This window comes from Temnothorax nylanderi, unplaced genomic scaffold (genome assembly GCF_030848795.1).
Source record: "Temnothorax nylanderi isolate EJ_2023f unplaced genomic scaffold, tnyl_v1.0 TNYL_tig0062_pilon, whole genome shotgun sequence".
NCBI lineage: Eukaryota > Metazoa > Arthropoda > Insecta > Hymenoptera > Formicidae > Temnothorax > Temnothorax nylanderi.
Genome location: NW_027249124.1, coordinates 517,146 through 533,221, shown reverse-complemented (window position 1 = coordinate 533,221; position 16,076 = coordinate 517,146). Strand labels below are relative to the sequence as shown.

The 16,076-nt window shown below is 35.2% G+C and overlaps 2 protein-coding genes across 19 annotated transcripts in view; one reads left to right on the top strand and one right to left on the bottom strand.

The window, feature by feature from the left end:
* LOC139773476 (protein amalgam) overlaps positions 1-16,076 on the bottom strand; it is a 207,377-nt gene that overhangs the window by 99,427 nt on the left and 91,874 nt on the right. The gene's annotated exons all lie outside the window — the stretch shown is intronic.
* Positions 549-6,194, top strand: LOC139773475 (ATP-binding cassette sub-family G member 1-like). Of its 3 annotated transcripts, none has more exons than XM_071707914.1 (11): positions 549-1,096; positions 1,913-2,220; positions 2,411-2,584; positions 2,892-3,102; positions 3,674-3,781; positions 4,074-4,210; positions 4,295-4,469; positions 4,737-4,837; positions 4,977-5,132; positions 5,438-5,556; positions 5,787-6,194. In XM_071707914.1, the coding sequence occupies exons 1-11, from the start codon at positions 949-951 to the stop codon at positions 6,010-6,012; spliced, it is 1,863 nt and encodes a 620-aa protein (XP_071564015.1). In that variant the 5' UTR covers positions 549-948; the 3' UTR covers positions 6,013-6,194. The 3 variants fall into 3 exon arrangements, with proteins under 3 accessions (XP_071564015.1, XP_071564016.1, XP_071564014.1); XM_071707915.1 differs by having other exon boundaries at positions 552-1,096; positions 4,065-4,210; positions 5,055-5,132; XM_071707913.1 differs by having other exon boundaries at positions 554-1,096; positions 4,065-4,210.

The window sequence follows — 16,076 nt, the reverse complement described above, 5'->3', positions numbered from 1 at the left end:
TTTCTTATCATGTTACCTCTCTGTTATAAACAAAATGTTATAAATGTTATAAATGTCTGTAGTTATGAACAAAATGATGAAATAAAACAATTAAAAACCAAAAAATTGTTGTTTTATAGAACAAAGTCAAGAAACTTTTCGCGCACAAATGTTATATTTAACAAAGAACTGAGAAGTACAAAAAGCGACAAAATTAACACTAAAAGAAAAATAATATAAATAAATGCGATATATCTGTCCTGGACATTAGATGTTAATACAAGTTAATATGTTCTTTTCTTTTGAAAAAAATCAGTTCGTCAAAGTGCGCGTTTAAGTTGCGATATTTTCATAATTTATACAACCGCGCTTTACTATTAATGCAACATGTAAAAATGTTAAATATAACCCAATGCCATTTCGTAAAGAAAATAATTGTTTTAATATTTAATACAAAACTTACTATACATAGTTGTATAAATATATATGTATAGTATATACATACGCATAATATACATATATTATATATACACATCACACATAATAGCACTATTATGCTTAATGTAAAAAATGAAGTCATATTACATAAAGGATAATAACGCATTCATTAAGATAACAGAAAGCGATTTTATATCATCTAGACGCTGTAGACTGACTCAGTAAACAATTAAATATTCAACGTGCTCGATAATTACAACATAGTGAGAACTTGTGCGATATAAAACAGGTTCGCAGCAAACTTACTTATTCATTGTCTTGTGAAAGTGACCGAGGCTAGACCTTCCGCTAGACTTGCAGTAGTACGAGATCAGTCAACCCATGAAATCGTAGCACGACGCTATGCCGACCGTGTACGATTAATAAAGAATTCGATGATCATCGCGTATCATGCATCTCGTATAAATCGCCGGTTCTTCAATTAATCAGTTGACGGCGGACGGCTGCTAATTTTACGAAGTGTTCGGCAAGATGTTGGAAGCGAAAATGTTGGATGACAACTCCTGCAAAATACATTTGCAGGAGTCGAAAAAATTGCTGCGATCCGGAAAATCGCAGAACTCGCAGATGTGCATCGAATTCAGCGATCTCTGTTATTCGGTTCGTCGCAACTGCAAAGGCAAGAACATTTCATCGTCTCACATATTTATGAAAGTCGGGATTTTCTTGCGTTCTAGACACCATGACACAATTTACTCATTACACTTCGTGATATCTTGATTCTTGAGACAGCTTTAGGTAGCTGTAGGCAGCTTTAGGTAGCTAAAAAATAACTAATCTAATCATTCGATTGAAATAGCAAGGTGTGCACTAAACAAGTTTTTGTCCTCATTATAAAGCTTATTATTAATTACTTATCGCAATATAAAACAATTATCTTGAAAATCTGCGGAGTGTTCTAAAATTAATTATCTCATTACATAAATTTGTAATAAAAATACAAATCATGTATTGTTTACTCTAATCTTAAAATTAAAAATGTTCAAGTCTAAGAAACTAACAAAATATACTAAAGATTTCCTAGAGATTATATCCTAGAATATTGCTCCAAACTCTCTCCACTGACTGCGTTTACCGTATTATATCCTAGAGACATATTCATGATACATATATTCATATATAACATATTATAATATGTCGATGGGTGTAACATGTCAAAAATTATTTATTTGACAGCCGATAGCGACAGCAAATACATCGTGTTTCGGATTTTGGCTAAAATTATCTCATTTATTAATTTAGGAGTTAGCGATCCTGAAAATCTATGAATGATTTATAAAACGCAGTTATAGGGTGTATTGCGTATATGCATTATTTTCTTAGAAAATTTTTTTCTCAGTGTAGGTTTTGAAGGTTACACAGTTTCATTTGTAATTATAATGAGTTTTCCACGTGTTGTCTATAAATATGGTTCAAAGAAGAATGCTTACTATAGAGACCGAGAAAAAGATCCTGCGTAATGTGACGGGGCACTTCGAATCGGGGAAACTTACAGTAATAATCGGTCCTTCTGGCGCGGGAAAGACCACCCTGCTGAAAGTCGTGTTGGGCGAACGATTGACCGACGTTAAGGGTATTGTCACCATAAACGGCGTTGAACGAGACAGGGGAATGGTCCGCAAACATGTGCGCTACGTGCCGCAACAATTCGATCTGTTGCCGTTTCTCACGACAAGAGAGACTCTCTACATAGCGGCTCGGCTGAAACTCGTTAATCAGGACGAACAAGTGATTCGCTTAATTGTAAGTAAAATATAAATACAAAAGAAACGCTCCAATCGCTATGTATAAAATGTATTATTAAATAAATATATAAAATTATATAAAAATATATTTTATATATTATTATTTTTACTTATAATAAGCTTGCTGTGACGAACAAAAAAGTTATACATATATAGATTGATGCACCATCAGATATTATTTATGTCAGGTGAACGATATCGCGAAGAGTCTCAGCTTGTCAAATTGCCTGGGTACATTGGCGAACAAATTAAGCGGTGGCGAACGAAAGAGACTCTCCATCGGCGTGGAATTGATCGCCAAGCCACCCGTTCTCTTATTAGACGAGCCAACGAGCGGTCTCGACAGTGCGATATCTAATCAGGTATTCTGATATATAAATATATTAATGCAAATTAATGCAGATTACATCAATAGCGATTATTTTACAAAAACATTCGCTATTAACCGACATAAATCAATATTTATTTCTTGTATTCTACTAATAAGATACAAGCGCAAAATATTCCAGCAATATTGTAGCAACGTTGCAACATTCCTGCGACGTAGCTGGAATATTATTATATTGTGGTCGAGAATAATAAACATTTCTGATTATTATATTTTGTTCCGCGATATCATTAAGGCGTTCTTAATGTGCCACATATATCCATACGATTTGCATTGAATAGCTCGTTAACATGCTGCACGGTATGGCGAGAGAGAACTGCACTGTGGTTTGCGCGATACATCAACCCAGCAGACAGATGATTTCGCTCTTCGATGACATTATGGTACTTAACCAAGGTAGAAGTATGTACTGTGGTCCAAAGAGCGAGATCTTAAATACGTACAGCATCGCCGGGTTCACGTGTCCCAGCTTCTACAACACAGCAGAATTCGGTAACGTTGACTCTATCGATCCGACTTAATAAGTAAATTACAAAGAGACAGAAGAATTAGAAAAAAAGTATTAACATAAAATATTTTAGAGCTGTGCGCATTTTTCTTATGTATTCTTTTACTTTAAAGCCTGAAAGATTTTTTCTTATTAATCTTGCATAGCAAATTTGTTAAATTTATTTAAAAAGATAGATTTCGTAATTAATTGTACTAATCACAAGTAACAAACAGACTTCCTTAAGACAGATGTATTCTTAAGAAAAAGTATTCAAAAAGTTTACCTTGCATAAACTGAAATATTTTCGATATCTCGAAAAGCATCAAGATTATAAAACTTGATATAAATACAAGTCTCAATATTATGTGCAAATACAAAGAAAATGCTCACATTAGTTGTTTAATTTGATGTAGTATTGCTTATTACATGAATTGTGGCTTTATCACTTTTCGATGTTACACAACAATTTTACTATATAATATTTATGATATTAAATGAAAACATATTATTAATTTGAAAAAAATGGAGAACAACAATCCACATGTGATATTGATTGTGTTTTCCTGATTGCAGTACTTGAGGTCATAACAGAGCAAAGAGGTGGAGATTTAGAGAATTTATACAAGATCTGTCGTGATGAATACGAAAAGTCGAGATCGCGCAACAAACCTAATGAAAATGGTAAATATGATGTTACATACTTTATTAAACGGTTATATATTTAAACGTTTCTTAATTATTTCAAATTTTTGTTAATCCATAATAATTCATTAATAATTCATCAAGAGACACGGTAGTGTCTCGCGCCAAGTACACGCGCCAAGTACACGCGCCAAGTACACGCGCCAAGTACACAGTGACTCTTTTATTAACAATTACTTTAATAACTTATACCAATTTATACAATGTTTTTTCCATCTTGCTTCGCGATGACTGGATAATAAAAGCGTGAATACATTTGCAGGATTTATAGAATCGACTGATTCTAAGCAGAAATGTGAAACAGGCGACATAGATACGTCCACAAATAGTATAATACCAAAAAGATCGACATGGCAACAGCAAAAGATTTTATTTTTAAGATCTCTAATTTACATCAAGCGAGATATTGTGAGTAAAAACTATCGAAAGTAATATTCGAACAATTTGCTTGAAAAATCAAAATGCTATCGTTTTGTGTGATTGATCTCTCAGACCTTGGCAAAACTAAAATTTGCGGTGCACGTCGCGAATGGCCTGTTTTTTGGAGCAGCTTTCTATAATTTTGGTGACGACGCGGACGTGCATAAAGTGATGAGTAATGCCGCTTACTTATTTATGTCTGCGTTATTTTTATTCTACGTAAATTCTCAGTCTGCAATACTAATGTGTAAGTGACACAGATTTTTCTAACAATATTTCATACTTCTGTATATTTTTTTTTACGTATAAATATAATGTATAATTTATGTGATTTTGTTGGCAAATAACTAAATTATATATACTATACTATTACTATCTTTTTGGTAATGCTAAAAGACTAAAAAAAATAAAATTAATTTCTTTGACAATACTTTCAATTTTCCGTGTTAAAATTATGATAAATGCGTTTTATGATTTTCACAAATACTTGTACCATAAGTTAATCTGATTTTAGTTCCCGCAGAAGCGACAGTATTTCTGCAGGAATATTTAAATAACTGGTATTCTTTGAGGGCTTACTATAGCGTAAAAATACTAACGGATCTCCCGCTGCAAGTATGTTTTAATGCAGTATTATTTGTATTATTACTAATTATTACTAATTATTTCTTTCAGACATGAAGTTCTGGCTAAATATCACCTAAATATATTGTCATTGGTTTTGAAATCAATTAAAAATTTGTCTAATTTCTAGATACTTTGCGCCTCATCTTTTTTGTTTATATCATATTATATGACAGGACAGCCAATGAAATATATTACAATTCTACAGATGTGGAGCGTTGGCCTGTTAACTACAATTCTTGGACAAACGGCCGGGATACTTATAGGCGCAGCTTTTGGCACTAAGGTATTTCAGCTGCGGTATTTTTTATTATTTTAATTAATATTTACACTATTAGAAAAGCTACAAAAAAAGCTATGATAAGTCAACATTACATACTTATTACAATATATATCGGAAAATATCACGGCTATAATTATTTGTAATAGTAATAAGTTAATAAATCATTAAATGATTTATTTATAATAATAAATAATTTTCTAGTTTATATATGTATATATTGAGCAATTTATACCATTCAAATTTCAATTTGATTGTTATTTAATATGTATGAACAGATAATGTAGCTGACCAAGTATAATTTCTTTCAGTCAGGTTTCTTTTTAATACCGGCAGTCAGTACACCATTAGTGCTGTTCGCCGGATTTTTCTTGAAAATTAAAGAAATACCGGTATACCTACAGCCTTTAAGCATTATAAGCTTTTACAGGTACAGACAATTTAATTATACCATAGCGATTACTAATATTAAAAATTTTTTGTATTTAAACTTATTATTACTACATAATGTTTTCCATATGAACCGTTTTTTATAATAATTTATAATGGCTATTTATAAACAGTTGTTCTTGCTTCCTATTTGTAGAAACACTGTTTTATTGTATTTCCAATTTGCCTTATTTTTTTTAGTAAATTTGAGAAATGTAAACTTTATTGTAGATACACATTCGAAGGAATGATGCAGGCGGTTTATCTTAATCGATCGGAGCTGTCGTGCTCGGAAATCTATTGTTTCTTCAGTTCGCCAAACAAGATTCTCTCGATGATGGACATGCCAACAGTACCATTTTACGTTATTCTGATAGTACTTAGCTCTTGGATACTCTGTTTACACATAATCACCTATGCAGTACTTTGTTGGAAAATTTATTTTGCAAGAAAGTAACGTGTTAATACTTATCTTAAACAAGAAAGTACTCTCTAAGTATGTCTCAAACAAAAAATTAATGATTTAGCACATTTTCTCTGTAACAGTAGGTAGAATGTTAAGAGAGACAATAGGATTAGAAATGTAAAAATTGTATACATTTTTTGAACCTAAATATACAACACGCTCAATAATAACAATGTAATAAGATTTATTTTCTTATAACTGATTATGGTGATAATGTAAGAATTGGCGTTATTATAATAAAATAAATTAAATATAACAGTATAATAAACTAAAATATCTTAAGGTACAAGTGAATAATCAATGCGTCGACTTGACAAAGTTGACGAAAAAGCTCCTAAAATAGATAATTTTTTAACAAAAATACCCTTTTGTTTTAAGTCCTTTTATTAATAAATTGTTGAAAAGCGCACATTGCTACCTACTATGTTGTAAGATCGTCTGAAATAATGGCTATAAATCTGTAATAATGACGAACTTTATCGTTTATTTTATAATAATATAGCAGTGTGAATCGAAACCTGATTTACAGATGGAGGATGGAGCCGGCCAACATTATAAAAATAAATACAATTTGCATAATTTGCTTTACTATGCGCGTGATTTTTTTGGTATCACGGCAGAATGGCACTTCTTTACCACAGCACATGGGAAAGGTCCCTGGTGATAGTATTGGTGGGAATTTAAAACGACTAGCAAGGAAAACTAGTTTGCAAGGAACTGTAGGGGAGACCGGGGCTCGTTGGCACCGTTTTCACAATTTCGGCATTTGAGTTTTTAAACAACTAATTTTCATGATTAAACAGTACTAATATGATAGAGAGAACCTTTCTCTTTTCATGCCAGGAACGCTCCTGTATACTGTATAGTTTCTTCGTAATAAGTGAAATACGAACATGCTGCATCGCAGCCAACTTGCCCCGGTAGTAGGGTAAGTTGGCTATGTCACAAAAGTTCATGTTAAATTAATGAAAACGTAATAGAAACACAAAACGGGTAACAGATACGTACTTCTTGATAAAGATTGTATCTTTTAAAGTTATTTCGTAATAATCGAATAGCAAAATGCTGTTGCAGAAGAACAATTGTAAACTATTTTAGATATAGCTTTCTTCAATATAAAAATATTAATATAAATATATATCTAGCTTCTATCAGCATTGTAGGTAGCAAATCACATGCTCACACAGGTCTCACGCGCGCGGCAACAACAAGTCAAGCTAAGCATGCCTTGATATGAGCCAACATACCCCATCCCTACATACGTTTGATTTCAGTCATTTTCTTACAATAAATTACTGTTGTTCCTCAAAATGACATGTCGTATAGTAATAGAAACTTTTCTTTTAACTAATAATACGTCACTTTGATTTACTTTTCAAGCTGAAGAGCATTAATACGATATTTTGAAACGCTCGAAAATTTACTTGCCACCTCTTGAATTAGAGTTTTCTCTTTTTCTATTGTAATACTTTTTTGATTTAAATAGAACTTTGGGGAAAGCATTTATATCATAAAAAAGATGTTTTATGATAACTTTTCCATTATTTCTTTCGCCATAAATACATAAATGGAACGCATTGCCAACTTGCCTCTTGTGCCAACGAGCCCCGGTCTCCCCTACTAGTGCTAATCTCAACGCGCGATATATAAAAGAGCGCTTCAAGAAATAAAACTAGCGATAAAAAAATGTACTCGAGAAGTATATTTTATATATTCGCGGAGATAAAACTCGACACAAGATAGATTGAAAGAGACATCGACATCTCGTGCTGTAGTTACGAAATAAACCGTAAAAGTTGAAAAAGGAAATACAGAAATACGTGGACGAGAATTGTGTGTTTCGTAAATTACAAGCGCCCGATGTTAGTAGTCGCAGGCACCGGTCGCGCATTAAGCTCTGCACTCTCGAGACTATGTTGCGCGCGGCAAATGTTTACAACGCCCGAGTATTTCATAAACGGGCACAATTAGAAATCTCGAGAGCGGCGAGATCCGTTTTGTTTTTGAATGCTGCACTCCTTTCTCTCCTACGAATGTCCACAATGGATGATTACACAGACTCGGCGGTGCCTTACAACGGAAAAAGGAAAGGCAGGAAAACCTGTGCTTAAGGTTTTATTTATAACCGGACGAGCCACCGTTAATCTGGAAAATCTGTAGAGTACCGTGTTGCTCGTAAATTACCGAGACATAAATTATTATTTTCCGTGAAAAGCAGGCCGAAGACTGGAAACCAAATATTGCTCTTTACTGTAGGACATAAACCATCGTGAATATCTCATAAATATCTCTGAATGTTTTCGATAACGGCACAGTCAGATCCACGAAATTTGCAAAGCTGTAAAAATTTTCGAGTGTTTTTTTCATAATTATACAACATATTTAAAAATAACAGAGATATACTTGCACTTCTCCTCAATATCACGTCTAATATAATATTGCCAAAATTTAATAGAATTTAACAGATATCTCGTGTAATAACAGATAATACCAACACGTTATGTAAACTGTAACGAGATTGCAGTAATTAAAGGGAAGACAGAGAACGCAATGTCAAAATAGAAGCGGAGTATGTTCGTGTTATTACAAAGCCCGCCGTCCGTGCCGGAATGCTTTTATTAAATGTTTGTTTTCACGCTGATAATCGGATTTCGTGCTTATCGATAAATTTTTTTCATGGCAGATTCGTAGCCGTCCTATTTTGCTCTTTTAACACTCGCATTATAACAGTGATTCAGACTTGCTGGATAAAGGGCGGTTGGTAGATCACGGCAGATAATAAAAAGCAGCTAACACGTATTAATATATATGCGCAAATTCATATTGACACATTTGAAACTCTTTCCCGGGGGCGCTGAAATGTTTTCGGTTATATAAAAAAATTGTTTCAAGCGAAAAATGTAACTTCAGCATGCAACAAACACTGTCGAGAAACGTAACGTAAACGCGCACTCGGCGCACTACCTTTCTTTAATCCTTTTCTAGAAATGAAAACGCGAATATCCAAAACAAAAATAAACGAAATGCAAGCGCATCGGAAGCGTATCCAAACCGTATCCTTCGTTGATTTTATAAAACGTGGACGAGATAGTCGAATGTGCATCGGCAAGTATCCAAACCGGAGATACTGTTACGTCCATAAGAAAATTGCGCGCTGGCTTATAAATATCGCATTCATGCGCGTTATCCGGGATTTTCTGTTTCGCTCTCATATCGAATTTCCATCAAGGAATTTTTCTGTATCTGAATGCGCGTCCCGAGGATGCCAGATAATGCCGCGTCATTAGACTAAGACGCCGCAACAAAGGACACAGATAGCGAGAGGCACTATTAGGCCAGGCTACCCCGTTGATGTGCCCAATCTCTTCTTACTTCGTCAGCCGGTATCGCATAACGTTTTGCACAAACATTGCCCGACAACAATGGTCGGCATTCCCCCGTTTCCGGCTTCACGATATATCTCTCTGTCCCTCCATGCGAGCTACAGTACATTACGGGCACTCGGGAAGAGAAACCGCGCGAGTTTACGAAGCGGTTTCGGGGAAAACGGTAATGAGAAAACTCGAGCAGAGATCAAGCGTAAATCTCATTTTTCTTTACCCGTAATCTAAGAAATGACGAATCTCGCCCCGAAGAATTGATGGCTATCTTGCCCACGGCCGGCAACAATTTTTGAGTGGCAGATAATTCGCGTACCTCGTTCCGTTTTTTCTGATTGATGTACACAATATAAGATTGATTGTAAGAAATAAATAAATCAGAGAGCGACAAGAAAAGATAAGCTTTTCATATATAATTAAATAATAAATTGCGAAAGGCGTATATAACATAAAAATTTAGAAATCTCTCTTACTTTATAAATATCTATATAAATTAGTCTGTAATTTTTAACATGGAATTTTGTTTTAATTTAAACACATTTAAAATTGCTGTTGGAATCTCTTAATTATGAAATCCGAATTTTACTCCAGATACACGAATGCTGCGTAGAACCGACCGCATATTGCTCCTCTCTCTCATTTGTCAACAATTTCGGAGTTCCGCGATTGTCTGTTGGGAAAGGAAAGTTTTTTCGATCGTTTTACGGGCGCGCACATTGATTTCTCGGCGAATTGTGAGAACTATGTTACACACCATTTATGGTGTGCGTGAATCGTGCGTTGCGCGCAAAAATACGGGTCCTCGATGCGAGCAAATTTTAAAACGTGCGAGATTGCTTCGCGCACGATACGATGCGTAACATTTTATGAATTCGTAACTGCGTTTTTTGCGAATCTATATAGCACCGTTAACGGTTTGAACGTTCGATAAGCTTTCAAATGCGCTCGATTACGTCCAATTACTAGAACGTTCTGTATCTGACACACGGAAAAAATAAGCTGAAATAAGCTGACAGATGAAATTTATTGTAAGTTAAAGCGATAGAAGTCAATGCCTTAAATACGATTCAATATATACATCTTTAAAGATATGTTTTTTTTTTTTTTTTTATAAAAATGCATTCCGGCTAAACCAAAGCTGCAAAAATTAATTCTTTTTAATTTGCGGATAAAACATTTTGTTATATTATAATAATGCTAATTAATTATATAGTTGCGATAAGATAAATGATTGGATAGCGGTGAACGGGCATGCGATTAACCGCTATAACTCAGTAATCGCATCTTCAACTTTAAGAGGGAATCCTATTAATGAAGACATTGCAAGCATATTAAATTTGCACCTAAATCCAGGGGGCTCCTATTTTCGTTAATGGCGTTTCACTTTTAATAATCTCCCGCGGGATCTTTTTGCGCGCAACCTCACGTTTAATAATCTCCCACTTAAATTATGCCTGCGCCCGGCTGATAAAAGCTAGGAGGCATTTTTACCATCGACCGTCATCGACGCTTTGCTCCCTTTTGCATTCTTCGTCGTTCCCTCCATTTCTCCCCTTCGAACCGCCCCATTCTCAACCCGGCCTTTTTCTATCCCGGCTGCAGCTCTTCTCCAATATTGGGAAGAGTGCAGCTCGTTGCACTCGACTTAATAGATTACATTGCGACAGATCGAGCCTTCGTCCGGGATAACAACGGCGCGCGGCACGAAATAATTAATAAAAAAAAAAGGAGAAAGACAGAGCGAGGGCGAGATCGAAAGCCCGTGCCGTGTCTTGAATCAACCTACGAGATAAATCTGGGGCGAAATTTTAGTGACGCGTGAGCGATAAAACGCTGAAAGGGAATTATTTCGTGCCGTAGAGCTCCAATCGAAGTGCTACCGAGTGAAAACGACTTCTTTCTAAAGTTTTTAAGAGATGGTTCTTAAAGTACGGAGAATGCGATAGGGGCTAGAAACTTTCAGATAAGGATTATTGGGTGTAATGACGTTCAGGACGTGGATCTGATATTAGACCCGACTTCGAGATTTTCGAGCTATAATTCGAGCGCGTACATAAATGGAATTCTCACAACTACAAATTACTTATATATATAAGAAGTTCTTCGTATTACAAAAATTATAAAAACAATGTTTCTTTTTTCAATGAGACATTAATTATATATTTTACTGAGAATTTTATATAAAAATGATGCCCGACCATAATTTAAATATTGTATATAAAACTTATATCTAAATTTAATAATAAAATTAAATTTAAATTAACTTATTTAAATTCAATATTACGTAAGTATAAAAACAAACATTTCATTAAGAGAAAGAGTGTAACTTTATATTTATTTCACAAAGTTCGTATCGTTTTCCCAAATATCAGGATTGCCGAGAGGCGCAAGGCGCGCTCAATCGAACAAGAGCTTTTGGCGTCTCTCTGTGCACCGACAAAGTGACGCAAGAGAACCGTGAGGATTATTCCGTAGTTTCACTCCGCATTTGGTCGTTGCGAGCGTAAATAAGGCTAATTAAGGAGGATAATTCCCTAAGTGGCATCGTCCTCTCAGTGGAACAGGCAGGCGTTATCTCGGCGCGCGTCGCCTTTCAATAATGCCGTTTACTTCGTGTGTTTCGTTCGTGTCGGATGCTTGGCAAGCGCGGCGTTCGTGTCCGTCGTGGTTAATGGCCGCTCTCGGAATTAGCTTTGGGGAATGTTCTCTTGACTGACCCGTTTGACGTTTTGTTTGCGCGAATCTACTCCGAGACGCGCTCAAGCGGAGTCGGATATACTGTTCACGGTTGCATCCTCAGATTGATTCGAATCGTCTATCGATTGCAAGGAAATAGGGGAATCACGCTGCCTTTCCTGTATTTTACTTTACCGTACGTCGCGTTATTTTGAGAAAATATGATAGATCGTGTGTGAATAATGTGTCAGTGAATAATGAACCTCGGTGTGTCAGCAATGCTGGTGCGGTTGCCTCAGTTGAAAGGATGTGACAGATGATTGATCGTCATTCATTAATATAGTTTTCAATAACATGTGAATAACGCGTACGAACATTTCACGCTGTTTTATTCTCTTCCGATAATTTTGTCCGAACGAGCAAGCTTGCGTAAATTTATCTAGCTATTTTGATCTTACGCTGCAATTTTACAAATTAATGCAGAACATTTTTAAGAATATTCTCACATAAATATTTAAAGTAGCTCGATATTTTGTCTCACTCGATATTTAGTTCTTTATGTAAGTATCGTGCAATCTTTACTACTGTACGTAGGTATGTTCTTCTCTTTTAATTAAGAAGGTAATATTTGCTGTATACAAAGTCAATACATAGATAATGCTTACAAACGTCAATGTTATATGCAAGTATATATTTATATATCTGAGAAAGACTGTAAAAAAGATAAATTAAAGAATAAGATTGTGTAAAAATTATTTTTTTACATTATTGTCAATTAATGTTAACAAAGATCGCTATCATTCTGCTCGCGAAGAAATCGAGATAACTTTAAACTTCTTCAATATGTCCAATTTGCCGGATCTAGTAGAGTAACGGTCACAGTAAATTTCGCGACAAACGAAGACTTAGAAACAGTCACCAGGAGCAGGCTAATTCTATCCGCGCGTCTGTCCGAGGACAATCCCCCAAGGAACGAGTGCCAATTATATCCAGCCAGCCTTTCGTCGGTCACAGTAAATACAGATAAAGGTAATTGAAAGCAATCGTTTCTCCGCGAGCTGTTGTTTTTCCGCGTCCGGTTTTCCGTTGAATCGAAGACAGAGAATCCGGCCCACTTGTTCTCGCCAGCCATTGTTGTTGACTCTGCGTACCGTTCATATGGACAAGTCAAGTAATTGCAACTTGATTGAAATCTTTCCCGCAAAATTAATCTCTTCGACTTATCTTCGTTAGGATCGAACGTTAGGATCGAACGATCATACTTGTTCATTGATTTTCTTGCTTTCATCAGCTTGATTTTATGCTTTGTAATTGTATTAAGAATAAAAATAAAATTACAGAAATCATTCTTTCTTCTTCTCATTATGTTAATCCCAAATTTTTATCGAATATTTTTCCTACATTCTTTCTTCTGTATAATAATGTTATTATAATGTATAATAATGTCTGTATAATGTTATTTGTGTCTTTTGTATTGAGGGAGCGACTGGTTTTTATTCCCCGTTCGGCCGACACTTCGTCGGGGTTATTGGGAATCACCGGCGTAGTAGTGGGTGTGGTTCGGTCGAGTAATGGACAGGACCCTTCGTCCACTGTGCAAACTCTAGGACAGAGGTTCGTAATCGAAAGACGCTTCTGGAGGAAATCCTAGAGAACGCTTTCGTTCACAAACACTCCACCTTGCCTCCACCAGGATTAGAAGGATGAGTTTCGTATCCGCGCTGACGATTGCGATTCCCCCCCCCCCCTTTTCAATCCCGGAAAATATTTTAATTTATCTTTTCAATATAAATTTAAAGCACACACACATACGGTATATGCGGAAATATGAAATATTAAATTCCCTTTTCCGTTTTCATTATTGCTTTGAAACAGTTACTATAATAGCTGCAAAATTATTTTCGCAAAATTCTCGCAATTTAATCGTATAATGCGTTTTATATGATGATAACTTTCAACGCGAATTTATCGCGTATCGTTATTCCGCTTTAGAAATCCGAATCGATGCATGAAAATTTCCGGAGCGTTAAACTATATATGCGGTCTTTACGCGACATGAGTTGACAAAGAAAATGCAAGTCAGCGTTCGCTCAAGGATGCAAAATGATAAAAGCTATACTTATTGTTAGCCCATTTGCCCGGTAGATATTATCGTTCCACGGCTGCTTTATCGCAATTATGTCAGTAAATCCCTCGATAAGAAAAACGATGGCTTGTCGCCCAGTTTGCATATTTCTCGACAGCGCATTAAGGGTTCTCGCTAATTAGCTACAAACTAGGATATGATAAATTAGAAGTCAATGGACTTCCCTAAATTTTCCCCGAATTTCGTAGCTTATGAGGTAATAACTTTAAAAAGACTTTTCCGTAGTAAATAATGATCCTTGATGAAATACTCAAAGGATCAAAATTCCCTTCATCGAAAGAGGGAACAAAGGGAAAGAAAATACCTCAAGATGAGAAGCAAATGGTCGCAAACAAATCTCTTAAAGATCATTAAAGCGTTGGAATTGTCCAGAAAATTATACTTGGGTTATTAAAATTATAATTTACAAACATTGTAATATTAAGGAATAATTAAAAAAACATAATTAATGTAAATATTTGAAATGTATTTTATAAAACTCAATTGGTTTGATATTATTATTAAATATTAAAGATTATTTTGTATATATAATAAAAAAGTAATTGAATAAAGTCTCTTACTAAAAGGATACATAATAAGGCAAAACACAATTTATCACTTTAAATTTACTCCATTAATTTTCTGTAACTTCATTATTTAAAATAATAACATTTATAAGCAGAATATAAAATTAAATTTATTTTTTAAAGAAATTAAACATTATATTTTAAAACTATAAAATCAAACATTAATTAGCGTTAATTGATATAATACTTTATAAATTACATATTATAAATAGAAAATGCTAATTTAATCTATAAACTAAAACGCATTTAAATAAGTAGAAATTAGTATTTGTGATTCTACTTCGTGTAATGAGTTGCCTGCAATTGGATACGTTTCAACGGGAAGCAATCTAATTACGTATGCATTTCAGCTCCTTAAATGCGTATATTAGTGGTTTCGGTACTAAGCTCGGCTTTCTCGAAATACACAATGTCCCAAGAACATCGTATTACAGCGATATATGTACGTCTTCCTACGTAATAGTGTTTTCGACATTTTATCAAATGCTATTAAAATCGTAACAAAGGTATTTCGCTATCTGAATGAACATTTTGCGCTAACAAATTTAAAAAAACGTGCGCAAATATACACAGAAAGGAACGTACAAAAACATATAACTATTGATATTCTTTACATTTCGACAAGTACAAAAATGATGTATATGTATATCTGTAACGTCATTAACGAAGTCCTCTAAGAAAATCTAAGCTACGTAAAAGAATTTATAAAGAAAATTGAATAAGAAATGGTACCGATGTATGATTTCTTAGTAACAATATACGATTTGAGGGAAGAAGAACTATTAAAAATAACCGAGCAATCATCGCGAGGTAAGTCAAGAATCGCACAGCACCGAGTGCTTTTCTCGTCTCGTCTCTCTTCCCAATTAACCGCGAGCTCACCCTTGGCGGTGTATGTACATTTCGCGTCCCGAGGAGTAGTCGGCGCCCTTCATTAAAGTGCGATTTCGCTGAATATGCACCCCGGCTGATTCCGTGACATTTTCGAGGAGAGAAATATCGCCGGTGGGTGCTGCGGATGCTGGGGGAACATCACGAAACCGATTTCTTCACCGAGTCTTCTTAGATCACTCGCGCCATTATCCCAATTGATGCCCCGCAATATTTCTCCCGAGGCCATTTGGAAGATTTTGTCCCGTCTGCATGGCGTATACACTCACACAGCGACGAAGAGGATACTCGTAGACACGTGTACCGTGCCTCCTCTTCCTCCTCGACCCACCCTCTCGCCCATCAGCTTCGCCTCCCCCCCCCTACTTTATCTCGTTTTACCCTCCCCTACCAGCT

Excerpts from the sequence above, each read along its gene's own strand:
- LOC139773475 (XM_071707913.1), top strand. The coding sequence starts at position 949 with ATGTTGGAAGCGAAAATGTTGGATGACAACTCCTGCAAAATACATTTG. Across the intron at positions 2,221-2,410 it reads AACAAGTGATTCGCTTAATT|GTGAACGATATCGCGAAGAG; the intron begins GTAAGTAAAATA and ends TATTTATGTCAG. Across the intron at positions 3,782-4,064 it reads CAACAAACCTAATGAAAATG|GATTTATAGAATCGACTGAT; the intron begins GTAAATATGATG and ends ATACATTTGCAG.